Below are 25,457 nucleotides of genomic sequence, written 5' to 3'. Positions count from 1 at the left end.
TTCGCTTCTCCCTCTCCCACTCCCCCTGCTTGTGTTCCCTCTCTCGCTGTGTCTCGTTCTGTCAAATAAATAAATAAAATCTTTAAAAAAAAAAAAATAGAACTGCCAGTTCAGTACTTGGCTAAAAATTACAGCAAGACGTTGACAAATAATAGACTTTGTGTGTAATGTAAATTGTATTTTGTAACTTCTAATTATGTTGCACAAGTGTTCTGATTTTATTCCAAACCTTCCTAACTTTGTTAAAGCTTCTGCCATGTTAGATTTTTAAGTGTCTGTGTCTTCCCCTAGTCTCTATTTCCTTCTGGCTGGCATAACACATTTTGCCTACTCAGTATTATAGCACAGTTTGTAGCTCATAAGTGCTCACAGTTACTAATTATTGGTGGTAAATTAACTAATTTATTGTCAAAGATTTACATTTAAAATCCTGTGCAGCATAATTTGCTTCTAATATATCATCGTGGGGGCGCCTGGGTGACGCAGTTGGTTAAGCATCTGACTCAGTTTCAGCTCAGGTCATGATCTCAGGGTCGTGAGATTGAGCCCTGCAGTGGCTCTGTGCTGAGCACAGAGTCTTCTTAAGATTCTCTTTCCCTCTGCCCCTTACCCCCACGGGCATGCACTGTCTCTCAAGTAAAAATAAATAAATCTTAAAAAAAAAAATCTCTCGAGGCACTTGGGTGGTTCAGTAAGTTAAGCGTATGACTTCGGCTCCAGCCATGATCTCAGGGTTGTGGGATCCAGCCCCGAGTCGGGCTCCATGCTCAGCAGGGAGTCTGCTTCTCCCTCTCCCCCTGCCCCTCCCCACTGCTTGTGTGCTCTCTCTCTCTCTCTCTCAAATAAATTAAACAATCTTTAAAAAAATCATCATTGTGTAGGAAGGGGAAGAAAACTAGGATTTATTGATGACCTACCTGCCAAGGACTAGGCGCTGTGCTTCCTGAATGTTATCTCATTTCATTACCGTAAAACCTCTGTGAGGCAGAAGTTACTCTCATTTTACACATGAGAAGGCAGGCCCTGGTTAAAATACAAATCAGATCATATCACTCCTCTGCACAAAACTCTCTATTGCTGTGTTGTCCAATGGGATCATCTTTAGCTCCATGTGCATTTGAAATGTGGTTTGTACAAATTAAAATCTGCTGTAAGTGTAATACATGCTGGATTTCCAAGACTTAGTATGAAAAATAGAATGTAAAATGTCTGGTTAGTAATTTTTTATGTTGATTGCATTTTGAAATGATAATATTTTGGATCTATTGAGTTACATAAGGTGTATTATTAAATTAATTTTACCTATTGTTTTTCCCTCTTTAAAAACGTAAATATTAGAAAAAGTTATGTCTGTGGCTCATGTTATATTTCTGTTGTACAACACTGCTGTAGGTGGCTTTCCTGTCATTCAGAATGGTCTACAAAGCGGTGTACCATCTGTCCTCTGTTACCTCTGATCTCCTCTCCTATACTCTCCTCTTTGTTCTCTCCTCTCTGGTTACTCTGGCCTCCTTCCTACTTAAACACACCAGGCTCTCTACGTCCTCAGAGCCTTTGCCTTTCTTGTTCCCACAGCCTAATTGCTTTTCCCTCAGATATCCACAGTGTTCACCACCCCGTCCTCCTTCGGGTCTTCTTTAAAATCCTTCTTCCTTCATGAGGCCTAATTTGGCTGTCCTAACTAAAACTACAGGCTCTCCCTCCCAATCCCTATTTTCCTTCTGAATATTTAACACTAGCATGCTCCCTATTCTATTTACTTATTGTCTCTTTCCTTTACTAGAATTTGAGCTCCACAAGGGCAAGAATTCCTGTTAGTTGTAGGAATTGCTTTATTCCCAGCATCTCAGAGTGCCTGACATATTTTGGGTGGTAAAATTTGTGGAACTGAACTGAAAAGGATGGCAACGTCTTGCACGAGTACATTCCATCAGAAGGCACAGACCTCCTGTGATGGCGGGCTCCTGGCAGTAGATGTTGGGGAGACGCCATGACAGTCCATTTGTAGAGGCTCTTGAGAGGCTGTGGTGGGCTCATGCACCCGCACGGGCCCGGCAGGGTGCTCTGTCGGCAGTGCTCATGTGTGCAGGCTGTCTTGGTGCTCGCCACCACTCTCTTCTCCAGCAAATCAGAAGGCAAGGCTCCAGAGTTTATTGTGCCAAGCGAGGCAACTCCTGTGTCTCACTCAGCTCAGGCTTTTAGAACAAAATACCTTCAGTTGGGTGACTTAAACCACAGACCTTTCTTTCTCATGGTTCTGAGGGAGGGGGACGTCCGAGAGCAAATGCCGGCTGATTCAGTTCCTGGTGAGAGCCCTCTTCCTGGTTTACCGATGGCCATCTTCTTACTATGTCCTCACATGGTAAGAAGTGTCCTCTTCTTAGAAGGACACCTTAGGACTTTATCTAACCCCCATTACATGCCAAGGGCCCTACCTCCCAACACTATCCCACTGGGGGATAGTGTTTTCACGCATGAATTTTAGGGGGACACAAACATTCAGTGTAAAACATCCTACTGACTGCTTCCATATCCACATCTTGCTGTTTTCTACAGTGGAGTGGTTCCAGGAGAGAAGAGGAACACAATTCTCCCTGCTTCTACCTCTCTGTCAGGGAGTGACCATTCAGAGGAGTGAGCAGTGGGAAGAGTAGTAGGAGATGAGATCAGAGAGGTAACAGTGACAGGACAGTAAGCAATAACCCAGGGAAGGACATGGTGAGTGGGGCTGCCTTCCTTGAACCTGAGCCAGAAACTGCTCACCGGGAAGGGATGGCGGTTCTTGACAAGACTGATTTGAAAACTTTAATCTCTTGCTTACAATTTTAGATGTCTATTGTACCAAACTCAGTGGAGGCTTTGATCATTCCTTTTCAGTTACTTTTGCCAACTTTGTACTGGAATTTAAAATGTTAGTGGATCTCTATTATTCTGTTTTCGGCTCTATTCTCCTCCATACGATCTCTGAGTGACCTCATCCTGCCTTTTGACCCCAGCTATTTATTACCTGCATTCTGATATAATTCTCAAATCTTTATATTTAGCCCCAAATTTTCAACTTACTTCCAGACCCTGTTTCTAACTGCTCATTCAGGATATAATTTCAGGTTGCATGATTTAAAAATTAAACTCATATTTCCTCCTTAACATGCTGCTTTCTCTTTTATGCATTTATTTCTTCATTTGTTGAGCATCTACTATGTTCCGAATATTGAGGATACACTAGCAGACAAGTCAGACATCACTGCTGTCACTTCATGGAGAATGCAGACGAATAGAATGGGCCATTACAATACAGGGTATTACAGGAGGTTTGTAGGGTGCTGTGGGGACACCCAGGGGGAGAGACTTAAGCCAGACTTGAGATTAAGGAAGCTAATGAGAAATAGTGGTGTCTAAACTGAGGCCTGCAAGATGAGGAAGGAATAGTTAGACAAAGTAGTTATACAAAATTGGAAGGGAAGAACAGGGAATGGGAGAATAGAGTATGATTCAGGAGGGAACAACATATGTGAAGGCCAGAAGCAAGAGGAAAAAGGCCACTAAGGGAAGAGAAATCATTCCCTATGGCAGAGCTAAAGTTACCAGACTAGCTTAGATTCGCAGGACTAGTACTGGTAGGACTGAGATTCAACCCAGGCTTTTAAATTTGAGATCAGGGGCTCTGGACCACACCACACTGTCTCCCTGTGTTTCCTTTCTCAGGGATATCAGCATCCATTCAGTTTTCTCCATGACAGTCACCTAGGAAGCATCCTCTACTCCTTTATCTTCCACATCTAGTTGGTCGACAAGTCTTATTGTTTCTCTCCTTTCAATAACCATTCTTTTCTCTTCAACCAGATTAACTTAACTCAAGCCCTCACCAGTCTCTTGCCTGTACTGTGTTCTGACTGGTCTCTCTGACTTCAATGCTGCCGTTTTTCCTGTTGATCCTTGCACCGCTGCCGAGGTGATACCACCCAAATGCAGATCTGATCATTTCAACTTGAACTCTTTCTCTGGCCTTTCACAGCTTATAGGATCAAGTCCAGAGTCCTTAGCACTGTTCCGAAAATCTTTTCAAGCTTTCCAGTTAATCTTTTGCCATATACATATGCATTAAATAACTCTAAAGATAATCAAGGAAGTGCATATTTTCCAATCTGGAATGTCCCACTTGTTCCCGTGGCTTATGCCAATGCTAAAACCTCTCCTAAAGAATTCAAGAGTTAAATATAAGAAAACAATATTACTGCATTTTGCTATACTGTATGCCAAACTTTGGAACAAAAATACAGTTTCTCATTTTATATTTAAGTATTACCTGGAGCTTCTAAAAGTTATAAATGACTGGTCGACTCTATTTATTAATAAATCTCATCCTCAGAAACCCAGGCTTCAGCGGGCTCTTACCATTTAAAGATGCAACTTCTTGGGTATGTAAGTATATCACTTTCCCGATATTTGTAGTTAGGTGTCTTTTAATGTATTCTTTAGATTCAGTAACTATTTTGTATCATTCAAGCTAATATAATCAGCCCTAAAACCTGATTTTTTCACCTACTCTTAGTTTACTTCATTTAACAGATATATATTTCTTAGTATGTAATGTTACCTAAAGAATATAGGCCAAACCGCAGAGAAAGTCTTAGAGAGTAATTTTTTTTAAATGTAGTTTTTAAAAATACATTTAAGCCGTATACTTAGAACTTGGCTAATAATGTGTCACAACGCTTTAATGGTCGATTCGAGGGGCACCTGGGTGGCTCATTCGGTTAAGCATCTGCCTTCGGCTCAGGTCATGATCCCAGGGTCCTGGTGATTGAGTCCCACATTAGGCTCCCTGCTCAGCGGGGAGTCTGCTTCTCCCTCTGCCTCTGGCTCTCTCCCCAGCTTGTACTCTTTCTCTCAAATAAATAAATAAAATCTTTTTAAAAAAATAATGGTCGATTCAAAAACAGTTTATAAATGTATACTTCTTAAATTCCTAACATTGTTAAGAATTATTTTTATTTCAAATAGTTTCAACTTTAAAAAATTGACTCTTTAATCTCATTGTTACAGTTTGAGAAGTTTCCTGGAATTATTAAATTTTTATTAAGGTTTTAAAGGCGAGGGGTGAGACAAATGGATTTAGACCAAAGAAATATATGTGAAAAGTTATTTTTCATGTAAGTCATATTTAATGTTTCCTAAACCACATGAAATTGAGAAATAATGAATTTAAGAAGTGGGGAAAAGTTTAAACCATAAGGCATTACGCTGTTAAAATTAAATAAGACAGTTGCTACTCAGTGTAAATTTGTTAAGAGTGACTGAGAGCCCAGCTAAGTTTTAGTTGAGAATTTGAGTGTACCTTGTAATCCTTTTTTTTTTTTTTAAGATTTTATTTATTTATTTGACAGAGAGAGAGACAGCGAGAGCAGGAACACAAGCAGGGGGAGTGGGAGAGGGAGAAGCAGGCCTCCCGCTGAGCAGGGAGCCCGATGTGGGGACTCGATCCCAGGACCCTGGGATCGTGACCCGAGCGGAAGGCAGATGCTTAACGACTGAGCCACCCAGGCGCCCCCCCCCTTGTAATCCTATTATAAAAACTAGGTTCTGTGAATTATAGAACTAGTAGAACTAGTACTTATAGATTATTTTAACACTTCTATATATTCAGGTTTAACTACAGGATATTAAAAATAAATTATTTGGGATGCCATTAAAAGTAAACTTTATCCTTCAGAGTTCATATTTTTTTAAGTTGTGAGAAAACTTTTTTCAGACTTCCCATTGCTGCTGTGATCTCTTGGGAGGTATGCTTCAAATAACAGATTGTTCAGTTTTTGATATATTGGTAGTGATAATTATCTTTATGAAGAACTTAAATAATGTGCTTAGTAATGCAGAAAACATACTGTACATCCTCTGGCAGACAGAAATTAGAGAGTTCAAATAGCTGACAATTTGAATAGCTGAATGAATAAAATTGCAAATGAACTCGAGTCAGCAAGGGCAATGGAATAAATTTTGGAATGAAAATATTAACACGTTTCTGTTTAAAGATGATGCAACAAAAAATGTTGATTGTTGTCGATTAAATTCATATTGAAGTCCTAACCTTCAGTCCCTAAGTGACCTTATTTAACAATAGAATCATTGTAGATGTAATTAGTTAAGATAAGGCCACAATGGAGCGGGTGGGCCACTAATCCAGTATGACTTGTGTCCTTATAATAAGGGGAAATAAAGACACAGACACGCATATGGGGAGAATGCCCTAGGAACAGCCATCTATAAGCCAAGGAGAAAAGCCTGGAACTGATCCTTCTCTCCTAGCTCTCAGAAGGAACCAACCATACCAACATCTTCATTTTGGACTTCTAGCCTCCAGAACTGTTAGATAATAAATTTCTGTTGTTAAGCCACCCACTTTGTTGTACCTTGTTATGGCAGCCCTAGCAAACTAATACAGTGGTTTTATAAGATAAAGTATCAATTTTCTTTGTATAGAGTGTAACAGAAAAGGATGTAGAATCTGTTCAAACAAAAGATGAACATAATTTGTAATATTAATAGACACCAGAATAAATGTGATGTAGTAGATATCCCAGTATTAGCTCTCTAATAGTGAGAAACACTTAATTTTCACTATGCACAGGTTTAGGCTGAGCCACTTTTGATACTGAAGAAAAAGAAATGAGGAAATCCTACAAAATAGTCTGTGGAGAATGTCCTGCAGATCAAAGGGTTAGAAAAACTACCCAAGGGCAAAGTTGGGGAATTTGAATTATAGAAAATCCTCATTAATTTAGACTCTAGTCATTTGGAACTTTGGATAATTCATTGGATTTTACTTTACACATATTAGTAATATTATTAGAGGAAGAATATATTTTTTAAGAGATTTATTTATTTATTTTAGAGAGAGAATGTGGTAGTGATTGGGGGAGGGGCAGAGGAAAAGGAAGAGAGAGAGTCTTAAGTAGACTTGCTGCTGAGTGCAGAGCCTGATGTGGGGCTCGATCCCAGGACTCTGAGATCATGACCTGAGCCCAAATCAAGAGTCAGACACTTAACCGACTGAGTCACCCATGTGCCCCTAGAGGAAGAATATTTAAATGACTTAAGAATAAACTGTATTCAAGCATTTTTTCCAGTGTCTTGTTTTTTAAGTTGTAGCATGAACACATCATGAGATCTAGCCTCTTAACAGATATTAAGTGTACAATACAGTATTATCATCCATAAGCACAATGTTGTATGTCAGATCTCTGGAACTTACTCATCTTGCATAACTGAAATTTCATACATGTTGATTAGCAACTCCCTGTTCTCCCCCCCACCACTGGCAACCGCCACACTAATCTTTGCTTCTATGACTTTGACTATTTTAGATTCCTCATATAGGTGGAATCGTGGTATTTGAACTTCTGTGACTAGCTTATTTCATTTAGCATAATGTCTTCAAGTTTCATCCAGGTTGTTGCATATTGCAGAGTTTCTTTTTTAAGGCTAGATAATATTCCACTGCATGTATACATCCTATTTTCTTTATCCATTTATCTGTCAGTGCACATTGTTTCTACATGCTGGCTATCATGAATAACGCTAAACTGAGCATGGGAGTACTAGCATCTCTTCAAGTTCCTGATTTCAATACTTTTGGGTAAATACTCAGAAGTGGGACTGCTAGGTCATATGGTACTTCTGTTTTTAACTTTTTAAGGACTCCCTATACTGTTTTCCTTCACAGCTGCAATATTTTGCATTCCCACTAACTGTACAAGGGTTCCAATCTTGCCACATCCTCACCAATACTTGTTGCCTTTTGTTTTTTTGATAATGGCTACCCTAACAGGTGTGAAGTGATATTTTATTGTGGTTTTAATTCACATTTCCCTGATGATTAGTGACATTGAACATCTTTCCATAAACCTGTTGACCATTTGTATATCTTCTTTGGAGAAATATCTGTTTAAATCTTCAGCCAATTTGTTAATTGGTTCACTAGGTTTTTTTGCTCTTAGGTTGTAGGAGTTTCTTATATATTTTAGAAATTAACCCTTTTTCAAATATAGAGTTGCAAATATTCTCTCCCATTCTGTAGGTTGGCTTTTCACTATGTTGATTGTTTCTTTTGTTGTGCAGAAGCTTTTTAGTTCAATGTAGTCCCACTTGCCCATTTTGGCTTTTGTTGCCTGTGCTTTTGGTGTCATATCCATGAAATCATTGCCAAAACCAACGTCTGAAGCTTTTTCAAGCATTCAAGTCTTTAATATGTTTTGAGTTGATTTTCATGTATGGCATGAGATGAAGACTTTCATTATTGTGCATGTGGATTTCAGTTTTCCTAGGACCATTTGTTGAAGAGACTTTTTCCCAGTTGTGCATTCCTGACAGCCTTGTCAAAGATCAGTTGACCATATACGCATGGATTGATCTCTGGGCTCTCTATTCTGTTTCATTGGTCTGTATGTCTATCTTGATGCCAATATCATACTCTTTTAATTACAAAAGACTCCAAATACCTAAAACAATCTTGAAAAAGAAGAACAAAGCTGACCACACTGCCTGATTTCAAAATGCATTACAAAAATATATATTACGAAGCTAAAGCATCTTCCAATATCTTAAAGTATAACTTTACTTTTATGAAAAACTGTTGTCATGAATTCCAGTTAGGGATAACGGAGGCTACCTAAATCTTAATCTCTTCACATGTCCTCCCCACAAAACCTGTGAATTCGAAAAGGAGCACAAGTCAACCATTCATTAAGTTATTCTTTTAGCATTTGTAGGAGACCAAGATACCACAAACCTCAAATTATCTATAAGCAGGAAAACAAACGGCAAATTTCAGAGTTCCTGTTGCTGCTGCCAGGACTCTCTAAAGAAGGTCTTTAGAAACTCTGGAAAAGAGGAGAGGGGGTTAGGAGGTGTAGAAGCACAGTAGCCTTGGCAAAACATTGCTTCTGGAGGAGAAGGAGATAAAAGGAGCAGTTGAGATGTCCCTCTGATACCTGGAGGTGAAGAGAAAGAAGGAAGTAAGGGGCAGGGGGTGGGGGGTGGGTAGGGAATTGAATATCCTGCAGAAATGAAAGAGAACCAGAGACATACCAATTACTCCCTGTAACCCCAGTAAGTCAATGTCATCCCTTAGATAAACTGAACTTCACTATGCCGACAGAAGGCACCACTCTCAAATTAGGATCCCTGTCCATGAACTGCCTAGCAGTAGGAAAAATCATAAATAAATAATAAAGTACAAATTGTCCAAAGGAGAACATGTTGAAATGAAAATTTAATAGACTCATTTAGTTTCAAAGAAGATAAAGGAAGACATCAAAAGGATCAAAGAGAAAGTGGTTGAAATGGAAGACAGGCAGAGGAGATCTTACGTATAATTGGAATCTCTAAAGAAGAAAAACAAAATATTTGAACTAAACAAATATTCAAAGCTATAATCCAAGAAAAATTTCCAGAAATAAGAGAAAACGTAAATCTACATATCAAAAAGCCCCAGTGTGTCCCTGGGAAAATTGACTCAGAATGCTTAAACCCAAGACATATCATAGTAAAACCATTAGATCTTAAAGTCAAAGAGAAATTCCTCAGGATTTGAAGCAAAAAGGACAAGGTATATAATGGTTGAGAAAATTAGTTTGGCATCAGACTTCTCGAGAGTAGCTTATATAGCAGGGCAAGAGTGGAACAGTATTTTCAAGAAACTCAAGAATAGAGAGTGTGAGTCAAAGGTGTTATATCTAGCTGTAGAAGGCTATAGAAAAACAGTTTAAAGCATGAGATAACTTAGGGAGTACTGTGCCCAGGAGCCCATGCTCAAGAATCTACTAGAGCAGTGGTTCTCAAAGTGTGGTTCCCAAAGCAGCAACATCAGAATCACCCAGGAAGTTAAAAATGCATATTCTCAGGCCCACCCCAGGCCTGCTGAATCAGAGGCCTTGGGGTGAAGTACATCAATTTGTATTTTATCAAGTCCTACATGTCATTGTGATGCACAGTCCCCAAGAGAATGAACTTCTTCCAGCCAAGGGAAGACTGAGAACACTTTGGCAGAGGACTGATAGCAAGCATTTAATATACTGATTGTAGATATAAGTCTAAGACATGGGTGGAGACATGATTGGAATAACAACTTGTAAAGCATCATATATATTGCCAAAATAGAAAGAATACAACAACAACAACAAAAAATGAGAGAATAAAAGAAAGACATTTCTGGGGGGGTGGGGGAGCAGTGTGGTTTTTCTGGGAAATAAATAAATAAATAGCAAAAGTAGAATAAGACCATTAATTTTTGTATAGGTAATAGGTGGAATTCAGAGGATACCATTTTTTTTAAAGATTTATTTATTTTATTTTAGAGAGGGGGAGGGGCCAAGGGAAAGAGAGAATCTCAAAACAGACTCCCTACTGAGCATGGAGCCCAATGTGGGGCTCGATCTCACGACCCTGAGCCTAAATCAAGAGTTGGATGCTTAACCAACTGAGTCACCCAGGTGCCCCCAGAGGATATCTGACAAACAAGATAGTAAAAGATTAAGGAAGAAAAAAAGGAGGATTAAGGGCATCATAAAAGATGTAATGGCAAGGTCACCAGTAGAATAACTCAACTAAATCCAATACATGATCCTGTGCTGAAAACAATTACTAAGAGAACTTTGTTGGTACAGTTGATGAAATTGGAATATGGAACGTAGATTAACATATTGCATCAATATTAAACTGAGTTTGTTGACTGTGATGTGAATATTCAAGAACTTCTTGTTCTTAGAGAGTACATGCCAACTGTAGGGTAAAGTGGTACAATACATGTAACCTACTCTCACATAGTTCAGAAAAAGTGCTATACATTTGAGAGAGAAAAGGCAAACATGGCAAAATGTTAAAAATTAGTAAGTCTGTAAAGGATACATAGGAGTTTTTCTGTATTCTTCTTGCAAATTTAATATAAATTTAAAATTATTCCAAAATAAAAGTTTTAAAAAATTATATGCCAGTCATTCCTAACAATTTAGGTTACCCCAATTGTATGGTTTGTAGGTTTATTTTATGTATTTGAATGGAACAATCTTCCATTTCTTTAAAATATCCTATACTTCAAACCTTGCTAATGCATATCAGTCATCTCGATAAATTTTAGCTTAGTGAATTTTACTAGAATAAGGCAGACAGTGATGACTAATGTCATCATCCATCTTGCTAAAAATTGTTAGATATAAGAATACATTTTGCGGGGGGGGGGTGCCTGGATGGCTCAGGTGGTTAAGCATCTGACTCTTGATTTCAGCTCATGTCATGATCTCAGTGTCATGAGATTGAGCCCCATGTTGGGCTCCACGTTGGGCATGGAGCCTGCTTAAGATTCTCTCTCTCCCTTTCCCTCTGCCCCTCCCCCCACCCCTGCTATAATTTTCTTGAAGTATTTAAAAATATGATTACTATTTATGGATACAGTATGATTGAAGCTAAAAGAGGTAAAAATTCATTTTATTATTCACATTTTAAAAAAGATTTTGTTGATTTATTTGACAGAGAGCACAAGCAGGGGGAGTGGGAGGGAGAGGGAGAAGCAGGCTCCCCGCTGAGCAAGGAGCCCGATGCGGGGCTCGATCCCAGGATCCTGGGATCATAAGCCCAGCCAAAAGCAGACGCTTAAGCAACTGAGCCACCCAGGTGCTCCGATTATTCACATTTTTTATCTCATAACTGATCATTTGCTAAAAACCTCATATAGACAAATGAGAAAAAGTTTTGCATTGAATACTTAAGCTTTGCACTTTGCACTGCTTTGTCCAAACAAAATAACCAGCAAATAAGTCTAATTGCCTTTTAAATACACTAAAACTCAAAGTGTTAGTGTGAATTAACCTAGGGTGGAAATAGTAAAGATAAGTACAAGTGGTATGTCCTTCTTTTAAAAAATTCATTTATACCAGCTTTAACTCAGTGTTAAACATCATAGTGAAGTACTTTGTTTTTCTTTTTGAAGATATGGATGTAATGAGGCCCTTAATAAATGAGCAGAATTTTGATGGGACATCAGATGAAGAGCATGAGCAAGAGCTCCTTCCTGTTCAGAAGCATTACCAGCTTGATGATCAAGAGGGTATTTCGTAAGTGTTACGGGGTTATATGTCTCCTTTTCATTTGGTATATATTTTGTAATCTTCTGTAGGTAAAGCACTAACTAGATACTACAGAAGACACACGATGAGTAAGATATTGTCAAGGTATTTATAGTCCATTTGGGAAAGAAGAAATGCATCTAAAATACAGAGCAGTGTGTGGGAATTCCAATGATGATATATGTCCCATGCTATGGATCTTGCAAGAAGGGAGATCTGATTGAAAGGAATAGAAATTTTAAGAGCAGTGGCTTCTGAAATGGTTAGGAGTTAGACGGTTGGAGGTAGTAAACATTTCTTCTTTATGCTGAGTGAATGGTATCAAAGTCATGGTGGTGGGAAGGCAGTGGAACCTTAAAGAACTGCTTTTGTTATTTTGTCATTAATAGATTTGAGTAAGTTCTTACTCAAGCAAAAAGCAAAAGTTACATTTTAGTTGATCAGAAAAGAATAGTACAAACTAAAAAAAAATTTAGGCAAGCATGTTTGTTTCATAAGTTTAAAATTTGGGCTATTCTTCCTAGTTTAATTTATTTTTTCTTGGTCAAGTGACTTCCTTCAAATGCCTCTTGGAAATTTCGATGAAATTCCTTAGGGAGTACATGATGTCTAAATTAGTATTTATCTTATCTGATGATACACATAGTTTTAAAACTTGTGTGCTTTTTCTTTTAATTAATTTCCTGTTAGGTTGATAATCATAGATCAAATGTGTTTAGTGCCATGATTACATAGTGTCAATAAATTGCTCTGTCTTATCAGCCTAGCCATATATAATCTTCTACATTATTCTGAATGGCATAGCTGCCAGGGATCTTATGAGAAAATTACCTTTTCTGTATTTCTTTAATATGTACAAAAATACTTTCAGTTAAATCTCATTTAATCTCCATAATAACCCTCTGTATTCTCCTTTTAAATGGCAAAGGTAGCATGTGAACCAATATGACCTTTGGCCTATTCAACTTCTGGTTGAGTGGAAATGTTATTTGAGTCCTTGCTGAGATTGATTTTCAGTCCCCATGTGATTTTATTAGCTTTTTTCCTAAAATCTTACACCTTTTACTTTTCAGATTTGTGCAAACTCTTATGCATCTTCTTAAAGGAAATATTGGAACTGGCCTTTTAGGGCTTCCACTGGCAATAAAAAATGCAGGCATAGTGGTAAGACTTAATCTTTGTGAACTCTAGTTAAATTACAGTTATCAGTCTTAATTACAGCAAAAATTATAAGCTAACCTCTGGCCTAGTCACATATAACCTGACCAGGTGACAATGAGACTGTACTGATAAGATTATGTGAACACTGATAATTTAACAAAAATGAGAATTAATTACTCTTTTCATTTCTGTTTAATTACTTAACTTTCTGTTTAACTGTTTAACTTTCTGTTTAATTACTTTACTTCCAAATACTTGGTAATATTTGACAGAAAGATCCTAAAATAGTATTCAATTTTTCCAAGTATGGTTATATCTTATTATTCTTTTGGATTTTCAGGGATATAAGCAATGTACTCATATCAACAAGTATATTTATAGAGTAGATTATTTGTATTGGTGAAATTTTATTGTTTTTTAGATTCAGAATAAAATATGTGGTTTTCAGATTTAAAGAGTAAGAGTTAAGAAAAGGAATAAGAATATTGTTTGAAAACAGATGTGCAAAGTGTTGTTGGAACCAGTTATTGTCATTACAGAGAATCTCAGTAAGGGAGAATTCACTTATGAAGTAATGAAATTATATTTAGCCTTTTTTATTTTTTTTAAATTTTTAAAAAAGATTTTATTTATTTGAGACAGAGTAATTGAGAGGAGAGCACGAGTGAAGGGAGGGGCGGAGGGAGAGGGAGAAGCAGACTCGCTGCTGAGCAGGGAGCCCGACGTGGGGCTCCATCCCAGGACCCTGAGATCATGAACCTGAGCCAAAGGCATATGCTTAACCGACTGAGCCATCCAGGCACCCCTATTTAACCTTTTATTAGAGGTTTAAAACCTTACCAGTTTTCTAAGAACAGTTTTAACTGTCATCTTTCTCTGCGTTTGACTTGCTCACCCTAATTTAGAGACTTAAACATTTCTGATTATAAAAATAAATTTTGACAGTAATTTGTCTAGGTCTCAATAATCCTTTAATTTTAGTAAACAAATATTTGAAATTTTTTGTGTACCGCTTTTTCAAATAATCTTTTTCTAGGCATAGTTCCTCACATAGTAAGTGCTCAATAAGCACAATCCCAGATTAGTATAGTGCTTTTTAGTCATTCAGATAATGATTCATAGTTGCATCTAATTATCACCTTGGGACACTGATAGTCATAGACTTGCCATCTCATGTTAAATGTGATGTATTCTATCCTATCTTTTTGCACAGCTATACTCTGTGTTCATAGGTTTGGCTTAGCAAGCTGATGGGATATATGTGTTTGTCTTAAGTATTGCTGAAATTCTTTCAGTATCAAGTTTATGAATTTTCCTATATGCAAATGACTAATCATTTTGTCCAACAAAATTGATTCACACAAATGAGTAGTCGATTGTCTCATTGCTTATAAGACAATGTAATTTTTGTTAAACTTAAATATTTAATCCTATACATTTTCCCCCCACAGCTTGGACCAATCAGCCTTGTGTTTATAGGAATTATTTCTGTTCACTGTATGCACATTTTGGTACGGTGCAGTCACTTTCTGTGTCAGAGGTAAATGAGGATTTGTTAAGTGTATTCTATTTTTTTTAAAGCTGTGTATTTATTTAAAGTATCAGATAGTCTTAACTGTGCTTTGCAACTAAGAATCGTATTTCCTCTAATCTGTTATGTAGATAAGTCTAAAATAATGAATATGGAAAAAGATAATATTTCCTGTGATTGAAATCTGGTCAGAATATATTTACTTTTTAAAAAAATATAGCCCTGTTAGTGAAATGGGATGGTTTCTTTCCATGTAAATTAAAAAAAAATTAGGAAAGACATGGGGGGAAATGGAAGCCACAACGCTACTTTTAGTTATAGAGTGATGGTCTTCAATTTGTTAGGAATTCATTTTAGGGTATGGTGCCTTTGGTGTTCTTTGCTGATATGTGGGTTGGTAAATAGTAAAATAATCTTCTTTATTCTTTGTTTTTTCATAAAATGTTTCTACTGCACAATGGACTATTTAAAAAATAAATATTGCCTATTCTAGTAAACTAATAGTCTAATCTTAACTCTTTTTGTTATTGTTGTTAAATGTTCTTAAAACTTTGGGCAAGTCATTTATGATCTTTAAATAACAATGATACTTGAAAAAAAAGTGAGAAAGAGAACAAGGGGAAATAATGCCTATCTCCTGAGGCTGAGTATTGGATAAGATAGTTTATGTGTAAATATGTTGTAAAGCCTGTGCAGATGTATAAAATAATGCCCTTCTAAGAATAAATAATTTAGGCATGAACAATGTAGTTGATGTTTTTCGGTAATTGAAATATTTACATATATAAATCAGTGAAGCACAAATATTACATTATATGACTTCTACAAATATATAAACTTTAACAGCAGATAAAAAGTAATACATTGGTAAAAATAACAGATTTAAAATTTCATGAGACATAGAGCATGCAGATCTTGAAATTTCAAAAACTCTTCTGTTGGTACATAGCCTTGCATTTTAATTCCTATTTATTTGATGTTCTTTTCAAGGGTTGGATTTATGGACCAACTTCAAATTTTCCTTTTTCACATGCATGTATGTTCTTAAATTACAGGTTTAAAAAGTCAACATTAGGTTATAGTGACACTGTGAGTTTTGCTATGGAAGTAAGTCCTTGGAGCTGTCTTCAGAAGCAAGCAGCGTGGGGGCGGTAAGCACTTGCTATGTTATTAATATCTGGCTACAGAAGTCACATACTTTTTAAGTATTTTAATTTGACAAGATACATGAATAGAAGTATGATAAAGCTGGGGGAATAAACATAATCTTTAGAGTTACACAGACTTGGGTTCAAATCTCAGCTCTACCATTTTTCAGTTTTATGACCTGAGTCAATTGATTTATCATTTTGTTTTCGTTTTCTCACCATCAGATGAGTTTATGGTGATACTTACTTCACAGGATTACTATAGTAGTTTAAATAAAATGATATTTATAAAGCATCTGGCTAACTTATGACATAATCATGTTAATATTTTTTTAAGGAAAGGAGAAAAAGCAAGAAAAATGTTGCAATCTCATTATTTTAGATAAAATTGTGGTGTTTAGCTACATGCACATAGGATATATGAAGTGTGTATTTTAGCACAATAGTAATTATACTATCTTATTGTTTAAATGTAACTTTATCATTGGTAGACATGGCAGATCAAAGCCAGACGAATACAGGACTGGAAAAATAAGCATAGGTAGTCAACAAAATGCTCTCTATGGTACAAGTGATACGTGAAATGGAAATTAAAGGAAGAAAAAAAACAGTGCTAGTAGAGTTTATGGTTAAATATGGCCTTCCTGGGGATTTGTAGGAAGTTAGATTTGTTTATGAGCTGCTCAGAGCTCTTGATATGCCAAGTAGAAGAAGGAAGAAATCAGCCTCATGCCCTAGGATTTGCCCCAGAACCCTATCTTCTTCCTTCTTCTCCCCCAGAGTAGAGGCAGCTTTGTCTCTAGAATGACTTGCAGGTAGATGTGGCTGGAGTGATTGTTGGTAGGATACTAAAATCCAAGGTGGATGAAAAGATCTTAAGCGAACACTTAAATATAATTCATCAGAGAGAAGAAACTTGAATTCATTGCAGGGTACCAAGATTATTTACAAGGGAGATCCCTGAAGAACTATGAGAGCTATAGTTATGATAAGAATGAAGATAGGCAAGGGCCCTTCCAATTTCAAATGAGAGAAGGAAGTTGTGTAGATTTGTAGACCAGGTTGTTTGATAGCTTGACATCGATGGTCAAATAAAGACTATAATCAATTAGTAGGTGCATGCTGTTGTAATCACTCATTGTTCTCCAAACAAAATAGAGAAATATGGGCTGCATATTAATAATGTAGATAGATTTATAATTTGATTCCCAAACTATGCTAATTTGACTGGTGACATCCCCTTCCCACCTCTGTACACTATTTTATGTAGCTAGAATTTTCTTAAGTATCTCATTAAACAATAAGAACAGAGCTAAGCTACTGGAGGGGTCTTTGGTCTTATGATTTAGGCCATGCCCCCAGTCCTCTCCCATCTCATGTTCGTATTAGTGATTTGGATAGTGGAGAACATCTCATTCCTCATATTTCCAAATGACATGAAGCCAGGAGGGCTGGAAGATACACTGGGTTAATCAGAAAAAGATCTTGAGAAGTAGGAGAGATGGGCCTAATCTAAAGGATGAAATGTTTTCATGATATCATTTTATAAGCAGATACTCAGACTGTTGAATTTCAGAAATAAGTGATAGGGAAATTTTGGCCTTTTACCTTAATGGAACATCTTTTTGCTCAGTGATAATTCTAGTGACATACTGATCACAAATGTGTGCTGTTTGTAGAAAATACATATTTTGTTTATTTCTTATTTTAAGGAAGTTAAAAGAATATAAGCTATAATTAAATGTTTTAAAATAGTCTGAAAAGAGAAAAATATATTGATATATCAGCAGCTCTTATTGATACTTATTTGTGGGTATCTCTTTTCAGGACTGTGGTTGACTTTTTTCTGGTGATAACACAGCTGGGATTCTGTAGTGTTTACATTGTCTTCTTAGCTGAAAATGTAAAACAAGTAAGTATTTTTCTCCAGTTACTGAGGTCATGTTCTTCCACGTCCATAGTTATGGCATCATATCTCCTCTGAGTAAGCCATGGTTGAACATGGAAATGTGTTCCTTTCATAAAGCATGTTACTTTGTAAATTTTCCTTTAGTCTTCTTTTTTGTAAGTTGAATTTTCTGCTACTGTTGTTGATTTTACTTTTTTTGCCATTATATATCAATAATGTTTGTTCTGTCAGATCTGAACTGGACATAATTTAACTGACTCCTAGATACTTGAAATTTAGGTCTCAAAGCAGAAACTCAGATGTTTGGGGAGTATATTTTTAAATTGATTTTTCATAAATAAATATAGAAGCCTTTAGCCAGCAACCTAAAAAATGAAGTAAAAAGTGGGTATTACTAAAATCCAGTAACTATCGCTATTGCCTAAAAGATACTGTGTCCAAAAATGTGCAGTGTTCTGTAATTCTCTCCATCCCTTTAGGGTTTGCTTTAAAAGGAAGTGGTTTGCAGTCTTGGTAGAGACTGTCAATTTGAACAAACATGCAAAGCACTGAAATAAAAAAGCTCCCCTATCAAAACAATGCCAAAACACATTTCTTTATGCGCTCTAGCTTGTAACTAGTACATTACACCCTGTTCTTCTTTAATCATTACTTTAATCAATAACGTTTATTAACTATGCACATGTGCATGGTGCAGTAGTAGACATTTTACATAGTAATATATAGTACTTGTAGGTATTTTAATGCAAAATGATGATGTGAATATGTTTTCTAAAGAATCTAAATGTAAATATATAAGTATATATTTGGCTCACTTTTTCAAGTATAAAGTATACTTCATTTACATTTAGACCGGGAATGGCAAACTTTTTCTGGAAAGGGCCAGATAATAAATATTTTCAGTTTTGCAGGCCATATGGTCTTCTCAACTTAGCCATAGACAATAATATATAAACATATATGGTAATATCCCAATAAAGTTATATTTGCAAAATTAAGTGGTAGGCTGGATTTGGTGTATGGGCCATAATTTGCTAAAGCCCCTAGCTTAGATGTTTAATGTTGGAAAGGCTCATTGAGTCAACCCTTCTTTATAAATAAGAGAGTTGATGCTTTCATTAGCATTGCTTGTTATAGATGATGTGCTTTTGACTTACAAGTACTTAATTCCACAAGTTGCATATTCTTTGGACTATTAACTCAGTCAAGAGGCTATCTGTTGTTAAGAACTGATAAGACACACCACTTTACCAGTCATTTATGTAGAAGACAGTGGAAATGATCCTTTTTTAGGATTGTACAGCTTGGTAGTAATGTATCTTTTCTAATATCTCCTAAGAGAGCTACCAAAAAGCTTGATTTGAATTTATGGATAATGCTAATAATGCCTTACAACATTACATTAATAAAGTATGACATTTTTCATTTAGTCTTTACTTCTTCGTAATGTACGACGCTCATTTTTTGAATGTGTAAATTGACTCTCACAAAGCATGAGCAGTGTGCCCTAAGTCATGTGAATTAAGCTGAGACCTAAGTCTGTGACCCAGCTGCCACCCAGTATATTAACTGTTCATCGTTGGACAGGAGCTTGTCTGATTTTAGCTGTGTGTGTGCATGTGATGTAATAGATGTCTATAAGCTTAGGGTTGGTGACTTTTTCCTGCAAAATGTTATCAGTTTCTTCCAAAGTAGATTGGAAGAATGTAACTCATTTGCACATATTCTAAGAAAACCAGGTAGAAAAGGTGGCTTTCTGGGAAGTAAGGAGAATGCCTGCTGTAGATAGAAGGACAAAAGTCCTTTTGAGGTATAAAAAGCAACATGGAAAAAGATACTCAGACTTGAGAAAAGTTTAAAGCAATAGTGAGCACCTTGCCTTGGCAGAGCAGACAGATGGTCACTGAAACAGCAGTGTCAGAGATGTTCACTGCCACATTTTAGAGCAGACTCCAGCAGTAGACGCACTGCTTGATTATGCCTTACCAATTACTGCTACTGTTAGAGTTAAAAACTCTAAGTTTATTACTGCATTAATCTACATAAAATCAAAGGTGCAATATTTTATCAAATCAAAGAAGTCAGGGTTTAGTTACCATACAGATGTGTGAACCTCCTGCTCTGTAACTGCCACAGGGCTGTTCTTGGTCCCATTAGGTCATTGTGAGCATTAGGCAGGGGGAAAGGGGTGGGTAGTGCCTCCAAGGATTCTAGCCCATCATGGTTATAGTAGTTCCTCTCTGTTCTTACTCTGAGATACTCTAGAAAATTTCAGGTGGATAAAACAGTATATATGGGCATGAAGAGTGGGGAAGGAATATTACATTAACAGAAAAAAATATATAATGATACCTAAGACTATGGACTTTAGAGATAGAGGATCCAAATTAAAGTCCCCACTCTCTCCATTTTAAGTCACACATTGGACAAGATCTCCTGATCCCTGGTCAAACCTAAGTTTCCTTATTTGTAAAATGGGAATAGCAACAAAATCTCCCATTGTTCCTCCTAAACTTATCCTGAGGCTCAGCTGACAAGAGGTTTGTGAAACCCTTTGCAAAAAGTAAAGTAGTATACAAATATAGGGTGTTAAGGCTTTAATTCTGCATTTATTTTAGCTTTGCTGAAGAACATAATCTACCTTTGGAATTTTAACCATTAGATTACTGAATCATTGAAAACTAATAAGTAGTAGATGTTAGTAAATTTAAGCTTTAAATGGAAACAACTGAATTTAGTAATTTTATTTTATAATATTTATTTCAGTGTTTTGCATTTTGGTAAACATGTGAGATCATAGGAAGTCCTATTAGATAGCCAATATCTGTCTCTAGAGGGCACCAAAGGACTCAAATGTTTACCTGAATCTTGCTCTGGGTATGTATCTACACTTTATTTTATTTTTTAATCCTGACAATTTTTATAACCATATTTCTGCCAAAGAATACTAAATTATTATGAGATATTTGTGACAGAATTAATTTCATATTCCCAACCATCTCACCATTCAAACTACCCTTTTTAAAATTGGTTATGTAACTGATTTTCTCTTGCCAGGTATCCTTGTTAGAGCTTAATTTTGATCATTACCTAATCTGCTTATTGGCGATACTTCTTGGATACAGAAGCATTTGGCTATAAATAATTTTGTAACTGGGAAAATTGAGTCAACAAAAAAGATATACTTTTAAAAACCAAGTAATGTGAATTACCAATCTTCCTTCTATTTCAAGTTATAGAATATGAAATATAAAGTTTTGATGAGCAGTTACGAGGTAAACATGAGGTATGCATTTCTTAAATGGTTCATGGTGTAACCTGAGAGTTTGTTAGTCCAGTATGAGTTACAAGTTGCCTATCTAGCTTAAAACTAGTAGATATATTCCCTACAGTTTAAGATGATGTGTACATTTGTAGTGACACTAAACATTGCTTATCATAAATTGTAAGTATAAAATTAAAAGAAACAACTTGAATTGTTAATCATACTATAATTTTGTTCTAAACTTCTGCTTGTGGGCCTCTTAATACTTAGTATATTTAGAAAGAGAGATGTCAGAGTAAAGGCCAGGCTGCTACTTGGCAGGGCCCCCTCCCGGATTGAAGTATTTGGTCAAGTTAGAGCATCCAGCTGTCGCAAGCTAAATTCTAGTCTCACTCCTGGGCTGGAATCTTAGAACTACCACTTACTAATTTGATATTATGTAAGTTTTTTTAACCCTCCCTAATCCTCAGTTTTCTCAACCACAAATTAAAATTAATACTACCACCAACCTCAGGGAGTTGTTTTGAGGATGAGATGAGATGTTGTGTATCACGTATTTAGTTCAGTCCTCAAAAAATGCTTCCTATTATTACTATAGGGTCTGGTTCTTAAGAATTGATGTATTCAGAGACTTGATCATGTTATTGTGTTCAATGGGGGGGTACAGTGTTTGGGGGCAAATAGATTTTCACTAGTATTTAAGTTATAATATTCTCTGCCTCTGCTTTGAATTTTTAAAAATGTTTTTAAAATCCTCTATAATTTCATTTCTATTTTAGTAAGTTGGATTATGTGATTAATTGAATAAGAGACGATTTTTAATATATGGAACCTATAAATTATTGTATCTCGAACACTGAATGTTGGTTTATAGAAGTGGCTGAATAAATTTTAAGGTAAAACTGATTTATTGAAGTTTTTTGCTCTAGCAAAAATTTATCTACATCTAACACATGGTCATGAATGAATTTAGTGGATTCTTAAGTATTTATTGATAGTGATGATAATTTAAAAACAGTTGTTTTATAAAACAGTTTTAAAGCTAGACTGTGATTTCTAAACTTTATTTTGACAACTGTACATTTCTAAGATGTACTTAAGAGCTTGTTTCCTCCTCTGAAGAAAATAAGTCGGAGTAGGATATCCAGAGTAGAATATGGTCATTCTCGACAAGTGTGCATCCACTTTTGATTATCTCAAAAACAAATTGAACCTTTGCAGGGATCATGAGCACAAAACTTCAAAATAAATTAGTAAATTCATCCTCATAATTTTTCTTTTTTAAGATTTTATTTATTTATTTGAGAGAGAGAGCATGAGAGGGGGGAGGGTCAGAGGGAGAAGCAGACTCCCCGCCGAGCAGGGAGCCCGATGCGGGACTCGATCCCGGGACTCCAGGATCATGACCTGAGCCGAAGGCAGTCGCTTAACCAACTGAGCCACCCAGGCACCCAGCCTCATAATTTTCTAGTGAACTTTCTTTTTACAGTATGATAAAAGAAGTTATATTGCAAAGAAGATTATCCTTTATGATGTAATGTATGGGGATTAACATAACAATAAAAAATTTTTAAATTTTCAAATACAAAAAAAAGATTATCCTATTTTAATTATCCTTAAATTTGATAAATATATATTTCCAGGAAGCTATAATATCTTGAAAAAATGTAAATATTTGATTTATTGTAAAGGAACTTATCATAGAGTGTATAGATAATAAATTTCTTTATATTTTTTTATTTATAAGTTGATGGAAGTTTTTTTTTTTTCCCCCCTCTTTCTTATTCTCCTGGTAATCCTATATAGGTTCATGAAGGATTCCTGGAGAGTAAAGTGTTTCTTTTGAATAGTACCAATTCATCAAACCCTTGTGAGAGAAGAAGTATTGACCTAAGGATATATATGCTTTGCTTTCTTCCATTCATAATTCTTTTGGTCTTCATTCGTGAGCTAAAGAATCTATTTGTGCTTTCATTCCTTGCCAACATTTCCATGGCTGTCAGCCTTGTGATAATTTATCAGTATGTCATTAGGGTAAGTATAATGTGTTTTTAACTGAGTGTCATATGTTTCTTAATAAGTAAATTCTTTGTTTACTTTTGAGGTAAAAGTAATGGTATGTAAAGACCCCTATTTCATTATGTGGCACACAGGAGATAATCAGTCAGCTTTGGTCTCCTTTGGGGGATACCGATCAGCTGGAAAGGTGTGTAACATAGAGCACAGGTTTTGTATTCAGGTCTGGTTTTAAATCTTGGTAAATATGCTTCTGGCCTTTATGACATTGCTGCAGAAGAGAGTAATACCTACCCTAGTAAGCTGTGAGATTTAGGATCATGCCTCAGCACACTGTATAACATGAAACAAAGACCTCATTAGTGTTTTGTTTACTCTTTTAAGATTTGAACCAGTCTCCACATGGGAGGATAGATATAATTTTATAATTTTCTTTACTTCTGAACCTTTATTTGCTGCCACCACCTCAGTTCACTGCCACTATCCTAGTCCATAACCTCTTTATTGGAAGTATGCAACCTCAACTGATTTCATTGTCCATTGTCTGGGGAGCCTAACAATAAAAGAAGTATTCCTAAAAAAAAAAAATTGATGGGATTCAGGGGATCTGCAAATCCATTAAAAGTATTCGCAAGATTTAATGTTTCTGTATGTATATATGCATTCTTCTACTGAGCAGTGTATAGCTTTCATTTCTCAAAGGGGCCAATGACTCAGAAAAGGTCAAGCATCCCTGTGCTATTCTTTTCTGATCCAATCTATTTTATATATTATTGCTGCAATTGTTCTAAAATCTCCACTGGCAATTTATTACAAACTCTGTTTCATACCTGCCCCCCAAATTCCAAAACCTGTAGACGTTTTCTTATTGCACATAAGAGTGGAAGGGGACAGGCAGGAAGGTCTCATAAGGCTTTCTGTAGTTCATGACCCCTTAGATAAACATGTAAGAGTTAGTGGAGCAGAAAAGGAGGTTCCTTAGGTAGAGGGAACAGTGTGAGTCTTGACTAACAGTGTTATCAAATGACTCAAACACTTACTACCCTTTTCATTTTGACCATAGCTTGTGTTTTCCATCATGTATCACCATCATATCACACAAGTCTCTCTGTGCTTCAGATGTTCTAGACCTCTCTATTTCCCAGATTATCCATGTGCTTTCACACTTCAGTTTCTTTTTTCATCCTCTTTCCTTGGCCTTGAATTCCACTTCCAGCTAGGTAAGGCAGAGAACACAGGATGGTGAGCAGAGTGGGAACCAGTCTTGGGGTGGCTGGAAGCGGTAGCCATCATGGAACCAGAGATCTTGAACAAGATGTGCATTTGTGAGTTTCCAGATAGTGAAAGTTGGAACAAGTCTATGCGTCAAGACCTAGTAATCAAAGCCAGAATCAAGGAATATGTACAAATAATAAGGGTAATAGTAACTGTCTAGGTAAAGAGTAAGACACTGCGGGGCACCTGGGTGGCTCAGTCGTTAAGCATCTGCCTTCAGCTCAGGTCATGATCCCAGGGTCCTGGGATCGAGCCCCACATCAGGCTCCCTGCTTGGCAGGAAGCCTGCTTCTCCCTCTCCCACTCCCCTGCTTGTGTTCCTGCTCTCGCTGTCTCTCTCTCTGTCAAATAAATAAATAAAATCTTAAAAAAAAAAAAAAGAGTAAGACACTGAGACCAGGAGGAGACCTGTACTAGGAAGCAGCAGAGTTATGAGGTAAAAAGCCAAAGTCAGGAACCAGGTACCTTGGAAACTGAAAGAGCAATGAAAACAGAGTAGAAAATGGATTTCACTGGACACCATGAGCAGTGGTTGATACTATGGCTCTCAGCTCAGATTGAGTATGCTTATGTATTTCCTGTTGTGCCAGGAGCCATACCCAGAGTGAACAGCCCGGGACTTGAAGGTGGAAGCAGGTAATCAGGAGCATTTAGCCCAGATGGAATGTGCGGGCATGAGGGAAGCAGTGGCTCTTGGCAGTGAAGTCCTAACAGCTTGGCTACATTTAACATAGGATGCTTAAAGTGTTTATTGAAAGAATTATTCACTTTTATAACATAACATTTGCTGTTGTGAAGCTCAGAAGTATATGATTTCGCTCTTTATTTTAAATTCTTTAAAATAAGATACAACTTCTCTTATTTTTTCTCTCTTTCTCCAGAATATGCCAGATCCCCACAACCTTCCAATAGTGGCTGGTTGGAAAAAATACCCACTCTTTTTTGGTACTGCTGTGTTTGCTTTTGAAGGCATAGGAGTGGTAAGAATTTAGTCTTTATTATTATTTTTAAAAATTTTAAGTCAACACAAAGA

General features: G+C 36.4%; 1 protein-coding gene across 6 annotated transcripts in view; it reads left to right on the top strand.

Moving 5' to 3' along the window:
• The window catches only part of SLC36A4 (solute carrier family 36 member 4), a 92,508-nt gene that overhangs the window by 4,720 nt on the left and 62,331 nt on the right, over positions 1 to 25,457 (top strand). For 4 of the 6 annotated variants that reach the window (XM_045894601.3, XM_045894598.3, XM_045894600.3 and 1 more), the window contains exons 2-8: positions 11,984 to 12,107; positions 13,193 to 13,283; positions 14,732 to 14,820; positions 15,867 to 15,962; positions 17,787 to 17,871; positions 22,940 to 23,167; positions 25,306 to 25,404. In XM_045894601.3, coding sequence (XP_045750557.1) covers positions 11,984 to 12,107; positions 13,193 to 13,283; positions 14,732 to 14,820; positions 15,867 to 15,962; positions 17,787 to 17,871; positions 22,940 to 23,167; positions 25,306 to 25,404 — 812 coding nt within the window. Of the gene's footprint in view, positions 1 to 497; positions 4,419 to 11,983; positions 12,108 to 13,192; positions 13,284 to 14,731; positions 14,821 to 15,866; positions 15,963 to 17,786; positions 17,872 to 22,939; positions 23,168 to 25,305; positions 25,405 to 25,457 lie in introns of those variants that run through there. The other 2 variants (XM_064577127.1, XM_064577128.1) reach the window with 2 other exon arrangements.

The sequence above is a fragment of the Mirounga angustirostris genome, unplaced genomic scaffold (assembly GCF_029215605.1).
Source record: "Mirounga angustirostris isolate CCGP_5_RB_7025 unplaced genomic scaffold, mMirAng1.0.hap1 SCAF_13, whole genome shotgun sequence".
In the NCBI taxonomy this organism is placed as follows: Eukaryota; Metazoa; Chordata; class Mammalia; order Carnivora; family Phocidae; genus Mirounga; species Mirounga angustirostris.
This window is presented reverse-complemented; position numbering and strand designations above follow the sequence as displayed.